Source organism: Acomys minous (assembly GCF_964271855.1).
Source record: "Acomys minous genome assembly, chromosome: 5".
Lineage (NCBI taxonomy): Eukaryota > Metazoa > Chordata > Mammalia > Rodentia > Muridae > Acomys > Acomys minous.
In genome coordinates this window covers 30075745-30095610 of record NC_140494.1, presented here as the reverse complement: position 1 = coordinate 30095610, position 19866 = coordinate 30075745, and the positions used below count along the sequence as shown (strand labels likewise).

General features: G+C 45.9%; 1 protein-coding gene across 1 annotated transcript in view; it reads right to left on the bottom strand.

Moving 5' to 3' along the window:
- Positions 1-14831: 14831 nt before the first annotated feature.
- HSD17B3 (hydroxysteroid 17-beta dehydrogenase 3) overlaps positions 14832-19866 on the bottom strand; it is a gene marked incomplete at its 5' end in the record, with an annotated part of 39314 nt that continues 34279 nt past the window's right edge. The window contains 4 exons of the mRNA XM_084783745.1: positions 14832-14959; positions 15666-15815; positions 18972-19037; positions 19205-19286. Of these exons, the coding sequence (XP_084639871.1) occupies positions 14849-14959; positions 15666-15815; positions 18972-19037; positions 19205-19286 (409 nt within the window). The 3' untranslated portion in view covers positions 14832-14848. The remainder of the gene's footprint in view (positions 14960-15665; positions 15816-18971; positions 19038-19204; positions 19287-19866) is intronic.

The following is a 19866-nucleotide window of genomic DNA, read 5'->3' as shown; positions in this document are numbered from 1 at the left end:
AAAAAAGTCCCTCACTGCTAAAATGCATAGTGTTCATGCAGAATAGGGCAACACTGTCTCACTCCACCATTTGCATTCAGTTCCGTTCAGTTGGTTGTATTTATATAGTTGTAAAAATATAAAAATAGATAGATAACCAAAGAAAAAGAGACTATTAATTCTTTTTTGAGACGAGACTATCAGTTTGAGAATAAAGATGTGTGAGAAGGTTTGGAGGGAGGGGACTGAAGAGAGATAGGGAAAGGGAAAATGAACTGTGAGTTCGAGGCCTACAAAGTGAGTCTACAAAGTGAGTCCAGGATAGCCAGTGCGACACAGAGAAACGTTGTCTCAAACAAAACAAGCAAACAACAACAACAACAACAAAACAAACAAACAAAAAACCCAATCAAACCCAAAACCAAACTAGCAAAAGTACCTCTTCATTTTCTTGTGCTCTGGGGGCTACAAGGCTGCAAAGCTGACTTCCGGGAGGCCTCTCCTTTTGGCTTACAGGAACACTTGTCCCTGTTCTCTGTGTGCACAGGGCCCTGATGTCCCAGTGAACCCAGTTACCCTCTTCTCAGGACCCCAGCCAGACTGAGCCACATGACCCCAAGCCTTTATTCACCTCTCTGAAGATGTTCTTTCTGTATGTGGCTATTCCGAGGCACTGGAGGTTGGCGTTTTAGTTTAGGATGCCATAATGCAGCCCGTGGTACTGTAGAAACTCAACAAGAGAGGTCTGCGGAAGAGAGGGCTCATTTTCCACATACGGTGGCCTCCAGGACTGGCTCCCTGAAGAAGACTGGATGTTGATGTGCAGCTCAAGGGACCACGTCAGGCTCCAGTGCTGCCCTCTGCCTTCACGGAAGGCACCACAGAAGCCAGCCTAGCTCAGTGGTGGGCACGTCACTCAGGGCCACAGTGGATTTGGGTGTCTGGAGAGAGTTAGTTTTCCTCTGGAAAAGCCCCGTACCTAGAGATCTTGCGAAGAAGTTGTTCTTTCGGCTGATGGCTGGAGAGACACAAGTGGTTTCTGGGGAGACGTACTGCCTGCTGGGAAAGGCATGCCCCTACGCCCAGTAGCTTGTCATCCGAGCAAAGCAGAGTTGAGTCTTGAGTTCATTTCCACAATTCCACATTGTGCGGCTGGTGGGGAGCAACAGTGAAAGACCCTCCTGCTCCAGAGTTGGAGTCCCTGTGGAGTCTCCCCCTCAGAAGGGGGACCAGAATCCTATGGGACTATATGTTGTTTCCCACTGGAGACTTCATAAAACTGATTACAAGCGTTTGAGTAACTGATAACTGCTAATCGACTGTGCTCACACAGGGCTTAGAGGAGAAACGTGGTACATGTGGGAACAAGAGATGTTCTCGGTCCACAAACCGGTGATGCTTAAGTTCCTGGGAGGCCCTGGGAGCCCACTGGCATGGCACGGCTCAATCTGGAAGACCTTGGCTTGCAGAAAATGTAGGCAAATGGCAGACAAGAAAATCCTTGCAGGCAGCATCCAATGAGCTGTGTTGTTAGCAGCCTTGGCAAAGCAGTTTTCCCTTATTCTGTCTGGAGGCTACAGGCGAGGCGAGCTCCACCTCCATTAACTGCCCTAGGAGGAGGCCTTCAGAGCCATCCTGACAAATTCGTTCTCAAGTGCGTGCCAGGCAATTGTCCCGCTTTCCCCATGACTTTGAAAGTTCAGCATCTGTGCTTTGAATCATGACCTGGGCCCACAGGCACGTTCCCGTGCTTTTGTATATTTTAAAAGAAGGAAATTTCATTTGTATGTTACTTGCTCAAATAAATTCACAGCCTCAGTGTTTTTAAAAACTGGGTCTTGGGATTCCCAGTGAAAGTCCCTGGTGACGGAGCAAGTTTTATTGCTGAAAAGGGAATCTGCTCATTTCTTTCATGCCTCAGCCTGGGTGAGAGGGACAGGGTTACAGACATTGCCCGTCTCCACGCTCACTGAGATAGAATAACTTACAGTGAGAAGGACGGGGCCTGCTAACTGTAAACTACAGCGAAGCTGGTTCTCCTGGCTCTCCATCACTGCCTGACGAGTGAAACTAAGCAAAAGAAGAAGAGTCCAGTTAACAGCTGTGTGGAGCTGGCTCTGAAGCTTACTGACCCGAGCAGTGGCAGAAGCAAGTTCGTTCAAGCTCCTAAGGAGGAGTATAAAACGTTTTTTTGCTGTTAATATTTTTGTTTTTTATTTTGCGGCAGGCACTCATGTAGCCCAGGGGGACCTTAAACTCTCCAAATAGCCAAGGATGACTTTGAATTTGTGATTTTTCTGCCTCCTCCTGAGTGATGGCATTAAAGGCATGCACCACCATGCCTGGATTTACACACTGCTGGGAATCTAACTCAGAGCTCCATGCATGCTAAGCAAGCACTCTTTATCCATTGACCTATACCCCTACTGCCCTGTTTTTTGTTTGTTTATTTTTTGTTTGTTTTTTTTCTATTTAGACTATGCTTTTGGTGTTGAAAGAAATGAAAAATGTATAAGTGCACGGTATGCAATGGCAAAGCCATGGCTAGGAGTGAGGAAAATGAGTAGATACATTTCATAGGGAACCAGGGTGTGGTGTCCCGAAATCACATGAAGAAACCATTTCATGAATAAAATGGATCATAAGTAACACCAATAAGTAACAACTAAAATATGAACTAGAAAGTGACCACATATGATTCCTCTAACGTGTCAGTCCCCAGAACTGGGGGCGAAGGAGATTGATGAAGTAAAGAAATATAGATAGTGACACAGGAAAATTCCAGAAGCTTCATGAAGGGGAAAGAGAGAGTAGGTATTGAGTAACAGTTTCCTCTGAATTGAAACGTTCCCTCTACCAAGGGGAGGGGAGGCTCCAAGACTCAGGAAATTAACAACTCACAAATCTCAGGAAGTTTCTGAAACTAACAAGCTTTGCAAGGCCCATCCCCACCTCTATTCCCCCCGCCCCTGGCCCTTATGGAAGCAGCAAACAGTTTCTAGGTGAGGCAGTTCTGGCGAGCCCCGAGGTCTTAAAAAGAGACTTTTTCTATCCTTCAAGATTTCTACAAGTTGTGCAGAGAGCTTTCCTGAGGCCTCACCCACACTGAGGTGGGATTTGGTGGTGGTGGTGGTGGTGGCTTGTGGGATGTACCAGCCTCTGAGTCATCCTTGTTCCTGTATGTAACCTCAGCAAACTCATTGGTTCCCCAACATTGACTTCGCTCACATCATTTCTTTTGTCTTTTGTTGGGCCTATGTGGGGTGAGTAGACATTTATCCACACCTCCCCAAGAAGAGACAACATCTGAGGGATGGTGCAGAGATATGGAAGGAATCACTTTGCTGATGGTACATAGTGGAACCATGTGGATGCTGGCGGGAATGATGCAGAGTGGGCTAAGGGTTAGCGTGTGACTAGAGAGTTTGCTTTAAGGATGCCACTGAATCACTATTTGTAATAACAAAAAAATAGAAAGCAACTTGCGTCCAACGGGGACATTTACTAAATACAGCAAAAAAATGTGTGTCCATTAAGAGTGATATCACATACGGATATCTACAGCTACTTTCATAATATTATTTTTGTTTTTAATTATGTGTATGTATGTGTGGGTGCCACATGTACGTATGTGCCTGTGGATGTCAGAAAATGGCATTAGGTCCCCTAGAACTGGAGTTACAGCTGGTTGTGACCTGATCGATATGTGCACTTGGAACAGAACTTGGGTCCTCTGCAAGAGCAGCGAGGGCTTTCAACTGCTGAGCCATCTCTCCAGCGCCAGCTCCAGATATTTAAGACTGAATGTTTCCCCTAAGATGGGCTAGAGGGATGACTCACTATTATTACTCAACAAACTAGAAATCTAAGCAAGCTCGATAGGGAAAAGAAAACAAAAGGGGAAAAAATGGAAAGGAAGAAAGGTTTGCAGGTTGCAGAGCAAAGTAGCACTTCATTATTTTCAGCCAAGACTTATATATGTAAAATATTCCAAAGGATCCTCAAAAACATCTTATAACTAAAAGATTTTTACAAGCCAAATCTACACACAAAAACAGATCCTATCATATGAACTTTAAGTGGACAATTGGGAAACTGAGATTAAAAACACAGTATCAGGACTAGAGAAAGCTCAGACACTGGCTGCTCTTACTGAAGCCTTGGATTCAGTTCCCAGCACCCACATGGCTGCTCGCAACTGTCTGTAATTCCAGCTCAGGGATCATCCAGCACCATCTTCTGGCCTCCACAGACACTGATACACAAGGGTACACAATACATACATGAAGGAAAACACTCACACATAAAATAAAAATATTCTTTCAGCGAGTCTGCTCAGAGACGGTGTGTCCTAGAAATGGCTGTGTAAACAAGAACGGAACGATGGTACGATCAGTAGACATGCTACTACTTATAGGGTGAATCTCATGGAAGTCCCAGTCTTAGGCAAAGAACGACAGGCAGCTAAGGACTACTGAGATGCCCAGGTCTCTTACGCAGGCAGGTAGGGCTGGAACGGGAGGGGACTCGGACCGCCATTTCCTCTCCCCGGGGGCTGAGTGGGATGGTGAGTGTCGGCAACCCAGCCCCCTCCTTAAGGCCTCAGAGGGCTGACAGATTCGGCCATGGGGCCCAACATCGAGAGAGAGCGAGAACTAACCTCACTCAGGGATGTGCCTTTTAATTGGTTACCAAACATAAAGTGGCCATTTCTGAAACCATATACACACAAACAACAGAAACAGACTCAGTTGGTTGTATATTTATATTTGTAAAAATATAAAAATAGGTAGCTAGATAGATAACCAAAGAAAAAGAGACTATCAATTTGAAAGTAAAGATGTGTGGGAGGCCAGGTGTGGTGGTGCACGCTTTTAATCCCAGCACTGGGGAGGCAGAAGCGGCGGTTTGCTGTGAGTTCGAGGCCAGCCTGGTTTACAAAGTGAGTCTAGGACAACCTAGAGAGATCCTGGCTTGAAAAACAAAACAAAACAAAACAAAAACCAAGAAAACAAAAACAAAAACAAAAAAGTGTGGGAGGGTTTGGAGGGAGGCGACTGAAGAGAGGATAGGGAAAGAGAAAATGATATAATATAAAAATTAGTAAAAATAAAATAAATAAAAAAATTTCAAAACACAGAATCATCAACCGCTTCCAGGAAGGAAAGGAATAAGGAAGAAAGGGCAGAAGGAAGACAGAAGTCAGCCACAAATCTAACAACCCTGCGTAAAATCCATACATAACTTGAAAGAACCACAGGAGATCTGAACGCCTGAAGAGACGCATCAGGCATATGGATAGTTAAGACTTAACACAGAGAAGCTAGGAGTTCTCAAACCAATCTAGACATTTCACTGCTATTCCAATCACAGGCTTTGTGGTCCCAAAATGAGCTAAATCTAAGAAGTAGATGAAAAAGAAGAGTAACTAAATCACCTAGCCAATTCCGAGAAAGAAAGACGCTCAATGAAGAGCATCACTGGTCCTTGATCTTAGGAATCACCGTAGCAACAGGCCATGGGTCCGCGTGAGTCCGTGTAACTGAACACAAGGCTCAGAAACAGACTCACATACCATGCTGCGGGAACTTGACAGCTGCCATCTCAGCAAACGAGGGCAGGTCTTCTCAGCAAACAGTGTTCGAATACTTGAGCACGAACAGCTTATACCCGGCATATTGTACAAAAAGCAACTCAAAACAGATCCCAGATCCAAAGGTCAGATGTGAAGTTGTAAAAGAGAAATTTGTGGCTATGGCACCGAGGGCATAATCCATAAAAGAAAACACTAACCAATTTGAGCTTCACCCAGATTTAAAATGTTTTCTTTGCCAAGAATTATGTTGAAGGATTGTGCGGGGTCGGTGAGGTGCCTCAGGCGGTAAAGGCATTTGAGGATCTGAGTCTGATCCCCAGAAGCCACACAGTGGAAGCAGAGAACTGACTCCTGAAAGTTATGCTCTATCTTAAGGATGCGTATCACCATGGCATGTGAAAAGTACACACAATAAATAAATAAGTGTAACAGCAATAATAACAACAGCAACAACAATAGTAAGGCTTGTGGAGGCAAGCGATGCATCTGAAGGGGAGATTTCCTTTTAGAAAATCATACCCGGCCTTTATCCAGAACCCTCTAGACTCTGCAACAAGAAAACAAAATATCCAACTTTAAAATGGACTTAAAAGTTGACAAGGTATTTGATAAAGATGCATGAAGAGCAACAACAATAACAACAAAATCCCCTGAAAAGTTAATTATCAGCCAGGTTCAGTGGTGCATGCCTGTGATCACAGCACTCAGGGAGGCAGAGATAGGGAGATCTCTGTGAATTCGAGGCTAGCCTGGTCTACAAAGTGAGTCTAGGACTGTGAAGGTTACAGAGAGAAACCCTGTCTGGGTGTGGGGGGAAAGAGGGCAGAGAAGAAAAGGAAAGGAAATAAAGAGAAAAGTTAATTATCTACTTGTAACCAATAGAAGTCTCTATGCTAGGTCTGATTAAAAAAAAAAATGACAGTATAGTTACTCCAAATCCACTGTCTTTCAAACTCACTATTAAAGCCCTGACTGGCCATAGAAGCTCTCTAGGCAGTGATGAAGCCCAGGCCCCTTGGAGGGACTTCGCTGGCAGCTCCAGTCCCATCAGCTGCAGGGTGTGTGGACAAAGAGACCACCAGAGGATCCTAGTTGCCGTTCAGAGTCTCTCTTGTCCCTCACAGGCCTCCAGCTGAGGCAAATGGGAGGCATTCTAGCCATTGTCCGCACTTATCTGTCACCTACAGAATCCACAAGCATGGTAAAAACAAACAAAAACAAACAAACAAACAAACAAACCAAACACACACACACACACACACACACACAAACCTCAACCAACCAACCAACCAAACACCCTTTGCTTTCAGTTACCACGCAGGGAATAATGTATCACCCGGCATTAGGAGGCAAACAAATTGGCGGCCTTTGCTCTTTCGGAACCACACTAACTGCAGGTTGGTAAGCGACCGCAGGCCTCTGCTGTGTGCTCTTTCATTTTCCCTGCTGACTGAGCCATGTATTTCAAAGAGGCACTGTGTCCTCAGACCTGTCAATTTATTATAGACAAACCAGTTCTGTTTATTATTATAATTACATAATTGAATTAAAGTATCCAAATTAATGATGTCTGGGCATCAAACTAAAGTAATTTTGAAAATTGGAGTGAGTACTTGGGAAGGACTCAGCAACAGTGTTTTTGTTGTTACTGTTGCTGTCATTTTCTCTAGCTATAACGAATTCTCTGAGACCAGGAATACATGAAGAATAGATGTTTATTGACTGCAGGCCTGCGGCATGGTGTCAACATCCGCTGGGCATCAGGTGAGACCATTTGCTTTTTCTGAGGGCCCTCCCTTGCTGATCTGTGGGCAGGCTCCAGTGATCATGAGGACAGAGTCCAGTCCTCATGACCCAGTCACTGCTCAAACGCCTCACTTCCAAACGTCAGCATGATTTCCGGGACTAACTTCCCAGCACATGAACCCAAGGGTCACATACAAGGGACACCAAAGGCAACTAAATGAAAATTAATATTATAAACATGCAGATGGACATGACGACTGTAAGAAATTGCTGATGGGGTTAGAAACCCAGAAGGCCTCTGCGTTTTGATTGCTTTTAAGCTTCACTGGGTTCTCCTCTCTCTAGTTTAAAGAATTCAAAGCTGTATGTTGCGGCTGACACATTCCAGGCAGTGGACGCAGAAGGAAAAGAAAGGACTTGGCCCTACATCAAAAGATTGGCAGAAGAATGTAATTTTGTATGTTTTAAGTTAAAATAAAATGTTTAATGTACCAACCCCTTGACCCAGTAAATCCACTCCCCAGGATAAACCTAAAGGAAATAGAAACACATGTCCACAGAGTTCTTAGGCAAGCATGTTCACAGCAGCCTGAGTCCCGTTACCCATACTGGGGAACCAAACACCCATCAAGAGGAGAAAAAGAAAATTAATTGAGAGATAGTCTTGTATGAAATAGATTCATCCAGAAGAAGGAATGTGGATTTTCCCCCACAAACATGATGCCAAGTAAGAGAAGCCTGACCCCTGACTCCCCCCCAACAAAACAAAACAAAACAACAAAAACAAAAGCAAAACCCAAACAAACTAAAAACCAACAGCCCAGACTGCCTAATTTCAATTACTCCTGAGGGAGACCAGTCCAGAACATTCTGGGCTAACGGTAGTGTTTGGTGTTTTCCTAGGCTTGGGGCTGGCACACCTGTGTAGGAATCCTTACTCTGGGTAAATGACCAGCAGTGCAAAGAGACACACAGGTCAGTAAGGAAAAAGGAAGCAGAGTCAGTGTTTAACAGAGTTGCCTAAAGCCGAAGTTCACAGCTGAACTGAATCTGATACAACAACCCAGTTCTCTCCACATTCGGGTGAGACAAAGGATCTGTGCCTGTAGCACATGCCAGCTGTGGACAGAGGCAGCGGTTGGGTAGCCAGAGCTCTGAGCCAACACCCAGGTCTTCCTCAATCCCTCACCATGAGCTCCAGGGACCTGTCCTCTCTGCCCCTCTGTACTGAGGTCACTGGTTTTACATGGTGTTGGGGACCTTAACTTGGGTGTGCCTACTTCCACAGCAAGCACTGTACCCACAGAGCCATCTTCCCAGCCCCATGAATCACATATTTTAAATAGCTGAAAAATGTAGTGTGTGAGTTGTTAACGTTTAAATATCAATAACAAAGTGGCATACACATAGGGACGGATAATAGTCTTTGTTATCTATACAAATTTTAAAGATCAAGAAACATCTAAATGCCAAACAAAACAATAAATTATAGTGAGTTGTAAGAACAGGTGTTATGATCACTGCAAAACATCTCTTGCTTAGCTGTTCGTAGCTAATGACCTGAATCTACTTCAAACAAAGAAATTAGAAAAATCGGTTTATAGGCTGATGAGACGGCTCAGCAGATAAACAAGCCTAATACTAACCCTGATGAGCTGAGTGCAGTCTCCGTAGCCCACATGGTGGACAGAAAGAATTGAATTCTGCAAGTTGTTCTCTAATCCCCACATGGGGGCTGGGGAGAGAGGGAGAGAGAGAAATAAATAAATGTAATTTTAAAAATTAAAGAAAAGGCAATTAACCATGAGCGAAAGATAGTTAATCCTGAGAGGTGGCTCTTTTTCTCGCTTTTTCTATAGCTCCTGTGTTTCTGATCTACCTACTTGTTTGTAACTAGGAAATTTATCTTTCACATATGGTTTTAAAATCTATTTTTTTTTTAAAAATCTATTTGAGGTCTAACGAATAAAGATCATGAAGGCAACCTTCTTCCCCAAGTGATGGGGAAAGCTCCATCCAGAGAGACTAAGTGGCTTCTCTCTTACATCGTCAGACTTCCTGTCAGAATCTATGCCACCCAAACAGGTCCTTTCTTCTTCCTTCCTGTTCCTTGTAATAAATGTGCGCATGCACACACCCACACCCACACTTTCAGACACACACCCCTACTTTAAAATCTTGAGAGAGAAATTGAAAAACACCCCCCACCCCTCCCCCTGTTGGAGTTTACAGTGAATTTTCTAGGGCACTAGGTAGGAGCAACCCCACAATTTCTCCCCAAGACCATTAGAGGGCAGTATGGAGCCAAGGCCCAGGGAACTCAAAGCCTAGTGGATGACTACAGAGAGGCCTGCCTTTGGCTCTGGCCCCAGGATGGCCATCAATCAGCTTTCTCTGGCCAGAACTGCCTAGTTGTCTTTGAAATGGAGTTCTCTGCTTCCCAAGCATGCAGGTCCAACCTGCAGCCCCAGGAATAAGTGTCCTAGCATCCTTATGGTTGTGACCTAATACATATATAATATGTATGTAGAACATAACAACATGTTGCTGTGTTAGCTCTCTGTCACTGTGACAAAACCTAACACCTGAGGTAACCCACTAAGGAGGAGAAGCTTATCTGGGCTCATGGTGCCAATCCATGATCAATTGGCCCCCATTGTGTTTAGGCCTGTAGCCAGGAAGTTCATCATGGTGTGTTCATAGCCAGAGAAGGAACTGCACACTTTCACAGCCAGTGAACAGCAAAGGGAAAGGTATGATGAGACTAGTGTCCCACAATGCCCTTTAATGCTGTACTCCCTCCACTAAAGCCCCAGCAGTACACAGGCCAGGGACCAAACTTTTAACATGTGAGCCTTTGGGAGGTACATACCCAAACCATAGTCACTGTGCTTTTTCATTGCAGTGATAAAACATTGACCAAAACATGGGGAAGCAAAGAGTTTATTTCATTTTACAACTCTCAGGTCACACTCCATCACCAAAGGAAGTTAGGACAGGACCTCAAGGCAGGAACCTGGAGGCAGGAACTGAGGCAGAGGCCATGGAAGAGAGCTGATCACTGGCTTGTTCTCTGTGGCTTGCTCAGCCTGTTTTCTTCTACAATGCAGGACCACCTGTCTGTGGGTGGCATCAGCCACGGTAGGCCACTCTCTCCCACATCAATGATTAATCAAGAAAATGCTTTCCAGAAGTAAACACAGGCCAGTATGATGGGGGCAATCCCTCAACTGAAGTTCCTTCTCAAATGACTCCAGCTTACGTCAAGCTTACAAAATACCAAGCAGTACAGTTAGCTCCTTATCAATTTAACACACCAGTGTATAAGCCATAACCTTTCCTTCCTTGTTTATCCCAGGATATCATGTTATTTTTCACACACAAAAACACAGTATGACTTTAAAAGTCCTATAGTCAGGGGCGGAGAGATGGCTCAGGGGTTAAGAGCATTGTCTGCTCTTCCAAAGGATCCAGGTTCAATTCCCAGCACTACCCACATAGCAGCTCACAACTGTCTGTAACTCCAGTTCCAAGGGATTCAATACCTTCAGACTAATGCATATAAAATGAAAAGTAAATCATTATTTTGGCAAGGCGTGGTGGTGTATGCCTTTAATCCCAGCACTCGGGAGGCAGAGGCAGAGGCAGAGGCAGAGGCAGAGGCAGAGGCAGAGGCAGAGGCAGAGGCAGGTGAATTGCTGTGAGTTCGAGGCCAGCCTGGTCTACTAAGTGAGTCCAGGACAGCCAAGGCTACACAGAGAAACTCTGTCTCGAAAAACCAACCCCCCTCCAAAAAAATCCCAAGGTCTTTTAAAGATTTAGTGATTTAAAAATTCAAGTTATCTTTAAAAATGCAATGTCACTTAGCTGTATACTCTTAAAAAAAAAAGTTAAACAGTTCCTTACACCAAGAGGGAAGACCAAGGGCAGTTACAGTAGTTCAAAGCAACCCAAACCTTCGACAGTGTAAAAAGCTCAATGTCCTAGGTCTGGGACTCACACATGATCTTCTGAGTTTCAGAGGGCTTGGGAGCTCCACTTCTCTGGCTCTGTCATCCACAATGCACACTACTTGCCCAGTCTACATCTGCTACTGCTCTTGGTGTCATCTCCAGTACGCTGGGATCTCCACCACAACCGAGGCTGTGTGGTGGAAGTTTTGGTCATGTTATCGAAACATGCTTTTCTTTTGATCCCAAGTGTGGGATATGAAACTCTGCCTTTAGTTTATCCATAGCTGATAACAGCCTCCTGAGAGAGGGAAAGTGATCTTTGTCAGCTGGGAACTGTCTCATGGTGGGGGTGAGGGTGGGGTGGTCTTTGCCAGCAGGAAAACATCCTTGTGTGGACTCTGAGAAGGGGTAAATAGGAGTCGAGACAGACAGACAGACAGACAGACAGACAGACAGACACACACACACACACACACACACACACACAGAGAGAGAGAGAGAGAGAGAGAGAGAGAGAGAGAGAGAGAGACCTAGAGAGAAACGCTTCAGAGAATACTTTAACGCTGCTGCTGATTTGCTGATTCATTCCACTGTTGCTGCTGCTGTTTGTTGTTTAGCTGGGCTATTGGAAACCTGACGGCAAAGACTGGAATGACCCACAAAGAACTGAGTCTAAAAGGTCTACACCCCCTGTCCCTACTCACCTTCTTTCTCTCCTTCCTAGGGTCGGTGGGTTGGAAGGGAGGTAGAGGTATTAAAGAAATCCAAGTAAAGTAGGGTTTCTTTTCTTTTCTTTTTTTTTTAAACCAAAGCCTACAAGGCTGCACTTTCACCAACATCCAACCTTGCCTCCTCTCAAGGACTCTGACCCTGCCACACGGTGCCAACCCTCAGCTTTTCTCCATGACCTCCTTCAAGCTTGCAGCTTCCATCATGTCAAAGGCAGTAGCCCTGGGGAGACTCTTACAAATTCCAAGCTCAGCTGGCAGCTTGTGAGGCAGCCTTGGGCCGTCTGGAACACGGTCTCTGTGTACCTACCCTGAAGGTGCTTCAGTTATGCCTGTCTCTTACTCAATCTCAGCTGATTCCTCAGCCTCACCTGACCGGAAGTTACAGATTCTTAATTCAAATACGTCACACACATGGCCCTGACAGGACCTTTGTTTCCCCCTTGGCTGTCACTCTTTGCGTTTTTCTCAGCAGCATCCTCCAGGTCCCTACAAAGCAATTCTGTAAGGTTCAAGCACTGGAGCTTTTCCCAGCCCAGTTACACTTCCTCTATCAGAGGAGGAACTGAAGCAGAGCCTGTCAAGGAGCACTCCTGACTGGTTTGCTCTCCTTGGTTTAATAAGTCGGCTTTCTTATACAACCCAGGACTATATGCCAGGAATGGCACCGCCCACATCCAGCTCAGTTAAAAAAAAAATGCCTGGCAGATTTGCATACAGGCTAATGGTGGGAGGTTGGTGTATATTGAGACAAAACTTGAGTCTGGGATTGATTAATTAATGTGGCACATTTTATCTTCCAAAGATGTTCCAAAATAATATGTATTACATTTTTGATACCTCCCCCTCCAATCTGAGAGGTACCATGTATGCCTGCTTGCAGAGCTGGGATGCAACCATGGCCTCATTCATGCCAGATGAGCGTGCAGTAGTTAACTACATTCCCAGCTGGAGAAGTAGGCTTTGTGTCTCCTCATATAAGCATGGGAAGACTTAGACAAGGGGTACGGTGACTTGCCAGGCTAACCTATGCAAGACAGTAAACCTTGGATTCTCTTTGACATAGCTTGGGGTCCCAGCCACCAACCCCTTCAGTCACAGGACACATACAAACATAATCCTTCAGATGACTCTAGCCACTGCCATGTCCCCAGCACCTCAAGAGTTAAAGACCTGGCCGATGCCATTTCTACAATCACCAGTGTCTGCATTAGAGGACTTTTGTTTATTTTGTGGGTTGACTTCTTTTGTTGTAATTATTGTTTGCTTTTTGAGACAGAGTCTTATAAAATTTCTATGTCAGAACATGGTCCAAGGACGAAGGTGTGTGAGGATTCTGAGAGCTTGTGAAAAAAGGTCAAGAAAAGAAGGCAAGAGTCTTGTAACCTCTGTGCCTTCTAAACAAGGATCTGCTCTTGGAAATGTCCTTTCATGCCCATCCCAGGGGCAGTAAACAGGGGTGGGTTTGCTATGGGTTACACATCGCTGCTTATTTTTTGTTATTCAAAAATCTTTCCAAGGTTGGGGATTTAGCTCAGTGGTAGAGTGCTTGCCCCTGGGTTCAGTCCTCAGGTCTAGAAAAAAAAAAAAATGTTTCCAAGCATAGGTTGTCCTTGTGACTGTATACAGTTTGAACTCATGTGAGCTTTGCTCATATGACCTATAAATTGTCTGATGCTCTAAAAATAAAGCTGGCTATTACATGAGACTCTAGCCCACCACATTTTTAGACTGGCTCTCCCAGATACATCAACCAGCCAGAGAAGTGACACTGTGTGTATCCCTGTCTGGTCTGGAACCTATGGTGTAGACCAGTCTAACCACGAGTTTGTGGAGCTTCTCCCATCTCTGCCTCCTGAGTGGGATGATAGGCGTCACCATCATGTCCAGATGTATGTTTGTTTTACAACAGTTTTCCATGTGTACGGTGAGTATATATATGTGCATGAGTGTTCACGTATGCACGTGGACTCCCATAGTTGACATGGGAATCTTCCTCCAGTGCTCTCCACTTTATTGCAGTAAGGTCTCTTGATGAACTCAAAGCTCACCAGTTCTGGCTAGTTTCTGTCCAGGTTCTCTGGGGTACCCTGTCTCGGTTTCCTGGGTTTTGGAGATCAGGAAAGCTACCAAGTCTACCTGGCTTTTGTGTGGGTTGCGTGCATTCAAAGCCTGGTTTTTTTTTTTTTTTTTTTTTTGTGCTCACTTGTCACAAAATCCATCCACAGATCCATCTCTCTAGCCTCAAAGCAAAGTCTTAAAACTTCTTTCTGCATTTTTGTCTTTACCAGCACACTCTTACACAGATGCTAATGGGGATACGGTAGATACACCTGGTGCTCTCCTTGTTGAAGTGTGTGTTGGGGAAGACCAGACTTGGTCTGGTCTGAACTGGCTGTTGTGCCAACACTTTCCACATCCAGCTTCCTGGGCCTGTGAGAAGCCATGGTTAAGGGCTGGGTGCCCTGGGCCCACAGAGGTCATGTTTAGTTTATCAGCACCAGGTACTGTTTGAGTTTTGAGCTCTGCAAACAGCTATAAAGCAACCTTGTAGGTAAGGGCCTTCTCAATATTCTGAGACCCGAGGTTTCTTTTCACACATTTATTATCTTTATGGGGGTTCTTCTTGATGCCAGCCTCCCTTTTTACAGAAAATACATCCTTTCCCCAAACCACTGTACACGGTGTCTGGCATGGCAGCCTCCCCTTGGCAGGGTGAGGATGTGCTCCTCTGGCTACTGCTACAGTGAAGATTTCTAGGTCACCCCCTCCACCCTCCCTCCAGCCTCATACCACCCTACCCCCACCGTACCCCCACCCTACCCCTAACTCCAAGCCCACCCTCCCTATCTGTCTAGGATGTTACGCTTCAGGTAATCTGAGTATTGTGTCAGGAGGACTCTTTGGAAGGCGCTGCTATGCAAGACTCTGGAAGGGATCAGGCTCAGAATTACTGCCTGCAACAGAAAAACGTGAGTTTGAGATGAGAGCAGAGCAGAGAAATGACAATTCAGACATCAGAAGTCAGTCATTTAAGGGTTATTATTATTTTTTTCTTCTGACTACTATGAACAGGTCAAGTAGTTCTAACGTTTAAGGTCTTGAGACACTCGGCAAGGGTGAGCTTCTTAGATACCCAGCATGTCCCTTTAACTGCCCCTTTGGCCATCCTGAGAGCATCATTCTGAAGGACATGTTCTAGCAAGAGAAGCCACTCTGTGCCAACCACCCCCTTACACCTCTTTTTTGCCCTATGGAGCATTGGTTGTTCGTTCCTGAAGCCCCATTTCCAAGGCGCCTTGCACTCTTTCTACCATGTCTTCTTCCCCGTTTATTTGTAGCAAAGGAAAAACTGATTAACATTTCCTTAGAGGTCCAAATTTACTGAGACACTGAGCAAAGGAAAGCAGGAAGTACTCCATGGAAGGTCCAGGTCTTCCTGCCCAAGAACATCAGGGGCCACTGCGTGTAGAAGTGGAGCCTCATGGTTACTTATAGGCTGAGCACATGGACCTCCACCCTTGTTGCAGCACACTGGCCCTGTGAGCTTACTGTGAGAGAAAATGGCTGACTGTCCTACTAGCAAGGGAGAGCAAGCCCCACCCTGGCCAGGATGCTGGCACACAGCCTTCCTCCCTTGCTTCACAGGAAGTCAATGATTACCAAGATTTCATGAGCAAGGCAGCCACAGGTTTCCGCTCCAATCGTGACATACTTCAAGGATTCTTTAACAAACTCATCAGCGGTCTTGGTGAGCATGTTGGTACTTAGGTACTTTGTCATTGGGGTTGAAATAGCATAAGGGGTCAGCACCTGCAGAGAAGAAAACAGAACATGACACAGTGTGGTGTACCCCAGCAGAGAGTGAGGCAGGAACACACTTCACCACCCTTCCCCAGCTCCTGGCCATCCATGAAACATTCTAAGCTCCTCAATAAATGATACAAAGCTGGCAAAAAACTGGAGAATAGGCTTGATTGCTCAAGACGGTGCCTTATCTGTTCATTTCAAGATGCTCAAATACCCTGGAGAGCATGCAGGGCAGCAGTTATAGCTGACGCTGACAGGGGATGCCTAAGGGTAAGCTCAGCAGTAGGGTGCCTGCATGAGGCTCTGAGTTCCATTCCCAACACAGCATACACAAACAAAAGGAACTCAGCATCGAAACACACACAAGCACAAGTCATTCAGCATAATTATATCCCAAGAGTTACACTGAATGGATTTATGCTCAAAAGTTAATCAGCCAGGTGTGGCAGCATATAGCTGTAGTCCCAGGGCTCAGGCAGGAGAATCAAAAGTTCAAGGCCAACTGGGCTACTAGCAAAACTCTGTCTCAACAGACAAATTTATTCACATTCCTTTGAAAACCAAATTTGATTGCACACCTGTATTAAGTCCGACAACAAAAAATGAGTGAGGTTCTCGGAGTGTTATCCCTAACATACATAGCCAAGCTGGAGCCACCTAAGGTACTCAGGACTCCCTCTCTCAACCCCAGTTAGGGTCATATACATAATCTTTTCATTCTAGTAAGAAATATAAACCAGCACACTGATGGTACTCTGGGCATCCGGTACTGTGCCTCCACCCATGTCGAACCGTGTCGCAATCTGATGGAGGACTTGAAACCAGTGTTTTGATGTTACTGCGGCTGCACAGACCTTCACCGTGGCTCAGCAAGCGGAGGTGCTTCCTGGGGCCCTCACAGTACAAAGAGAAATGGACTCTCCTGACCTCTACACACGCGTGTTTGTGCTCACTCTCTCCCTCTGCCCACCCGTGAGTTCACGTGCTCTCGCCATTGCTCACTCCTGCTCACCCTCTCCCTCTCCCTCTCTCTTGTTCTCTCGCTCTCAATCACACTGTTTTTCAATTATTTAAGAGAGAGGAAGAAAAATAATCCATTCTAGTCCTCCTGTTTTCATAACCTCTCATAATTAAGTTGTTTTATAACTACAGCCAATTATCTGCCAGCTGGTCTATTTGAACTGGTTCTTAGGTAAATTAATGCTGTGATTCAAATGCCTAACACTCTCCCTAACCCCAGGATCTCATAGGGTCACTCTTTGAGAAAAATTCTAATTTTTTTTTTTTTTGGTTTTTTAAGACAGGGTTTCTCTGTGTCACCCTTGCTGTCCTGGACTCACTTTGTATACTAGGCTGGCCTTGAACTCACAGTGATCCACCTGCCTCTGCCACCTGAGTGCTGGGATTAAAGGGTGCACCACCACCGCCCAGCTCAATATTTTCACTCTTATAGTTTACTTCATGGAGAAAAGACCATTATGTACAAGATAGGGACTTGGCAAATATTTAATTGTGAGATATTATACGGTAACCTAAGAGGTAGGTGGTAATAAAGGCTCATTTCATGGATGGAGAAACCGAGGCTCACAATTTAAGCAAGCTATACAGTATTGCTTGACAGAACTGGGATGAAATTCAGAGCCAAAGGAACAAGAGACAACTCAACTGATAAGTACTTAGCATGCCAAAGAGAGACCCTGTCAAAGGATAAGCTAGGGTTGTCCTCAGACCCCCCCCCACTCACTCACACAGGAACATGCAACACATACATACCTGTTCTCACACACATACCCACTCATACATTAGCATGTGCACACACATCCACACATGCATATAACACATGTACAAAAAGATACAACTTCAAGTGTGTCTATTTCATCTCTAATAGCATTGTCCTGAAACTCCTTCCCAGACTATACTACTAAACGAGACACATGTAAAGCATTGATACTCAGACTGTCTCATTGCTCAACCCAGAGACGGCAGTGACAACCCAGAGATGGCAATGACAACCCAGAGATGGCAGTGACAAGCTGTTTCAGTGAGTACAAGGGGTCTCCACAATGGCTCTGTTCCTCTTCTCACTGCCCAAGACCAGAGTGTTGCAGTGCCTGTTAGGCTGGAGGCTGCTGTTTGCCCCTGCACAAGCTGGGAAACCCCATCTGCCTTCCTTCCCCACCCCCCCCCCCCCCGTACCAACTCCACCCCGCCCCTCAACCCTGCCCACATTGAAAAACTCCAAATAAAGGAAAAGTTCAATTCCACGTTTCTGGCAGCTGAGGCAACTGGCCATTCTGATAGGACCAGCCCAACCAAGTGGCCGCCCATACCTACCTAGGCACAGTTCCAGTTCCTGGGTGACACTTCACCGCCTCTCACCTGAGAACTATAAAACCTCCCTGCCTTAGCCAGGGCCCACACCCTCCTCAGCCTTGTCCTTTGGGAATGATGAACTTGCCATTTATGTGCTTTTAATCTGGTCTGATCTGGCCTAAATTTGCACCACTGAGAGAAAGAAACTACCTAATAGTGCCTATCTCCCATCCCAGGTCAGCTCCCCCTAGGGAAGGCCCATTCCCTCCCCGAGTCCCAGCATAGGCCAAGTGCCCGGGTTCCTCTCTCTCCTTCTCCACATACCACAGAGGAAACAGTAGACTAGACCTCGTTGTCTGTTCTCATACAGCGCCACACAGCTAAGGGGCCACAGCATCGTTTTCTAGACATCTCATGTAGCTCAGGCTAACCTGACACTTGCGGTGTGGTAAGGAAGGGTCGTCCTGAGCTCCGTCTTCTGAGTGCTGAGATCACAGGCAGGCACGCGCCACCACAACCGTTTTTTTTTTTACACAGCCCCGAGGGTGAAACTCAGGGCTTTGTGTGTATTAGGCAAGCACGCTACCAGCTGAGCTACATGCCCAGCCCTCACAGCATCATTGAGCATCCACGTCCATACCCAACACCCAGAACAAAGGGAGGCCAGCAGAAACCTCAGCACAGGAGGGGCTGTGGAGGCAACGGTTGGCCTGGTCTTGGGCAGGGGAACCTAACAGCAGCACCCAGTCCATCTTCACATGCAGGGTCTGTTTTGCAAAGAGTGACAGAGCACTACCCACTCAGCCAAAGGTCCCACTTGGGAGGGCCCACAACTGTCCTCCTGACCTGGATAATGATTCCTTTATCTCTGTATTCCATATGCAGGGCCTTGGAAAATGTGCACACAAAAGCCTGCAGTGAGAGAGAGAGAGAAAAAAAACGCCTCAGGTCCTAGAGTTTATTTCCTCCTGCCTTACAGACAGTACCACTACCCGACCCTAGCCTCACTTTCCCAAGAGTATCACAGATACTTCCTGCTTGGGGGAAGAAGGAAGAGACTTGGATCGCTCGTCACCCACCTTGGAAGCCGAGTACAGGGTGTACAGAGGCCAGGGATAGAGGGCTATCCCAGAGGAAATGTTCAAGATGAGGCCTCTCCGCCTGAAAGGCAAAGGAACAAAGGCTGAGGGCCATCAGAACCCACCCTCTGGGCTTCCACAGCTCTTGAGAGTTGGTTTTGCAAGAACTGTGAGGGAAACATTCCTCAAAGTCTCTAGGAGGGTGCTGCATGATGATGTCACTCTGAGGTCATGTGACCTCCAAATGGGAGGCTCTGCTAGGACAAGGGTCTCCCTGCCAAGTTACAAAAAGCCAAACTGGCTCTGACAACAGGAAGGGAGGGAGAGCAGTGTCAGTGGGAGCACGAGCCCCAGGTCCCTTTGGATTCACAAGGATCACCTGTCACAGCATGGTGGAATCAATCCTAGATGGGGCGTGCTCACTCTGACCCACTATGTTCTTTAAGGATCTTACTTACATCTTTTGAAGTTCAATGTTGTTTTGTTTATTTCACTTTTTGAAACATAGCTACAGTGCTACATACTGCAGGCTAGGCTCAACCTTGCTGTGGAACCCAGACTGATCTTGAACTTGTGGGACCCTCCTGCCTCAATCATCCCTAATCTTCCCAGTTAGGTGCCTGGAACGGAGTGGCAAGAAGTTGCATTAGAATACAAAGCTG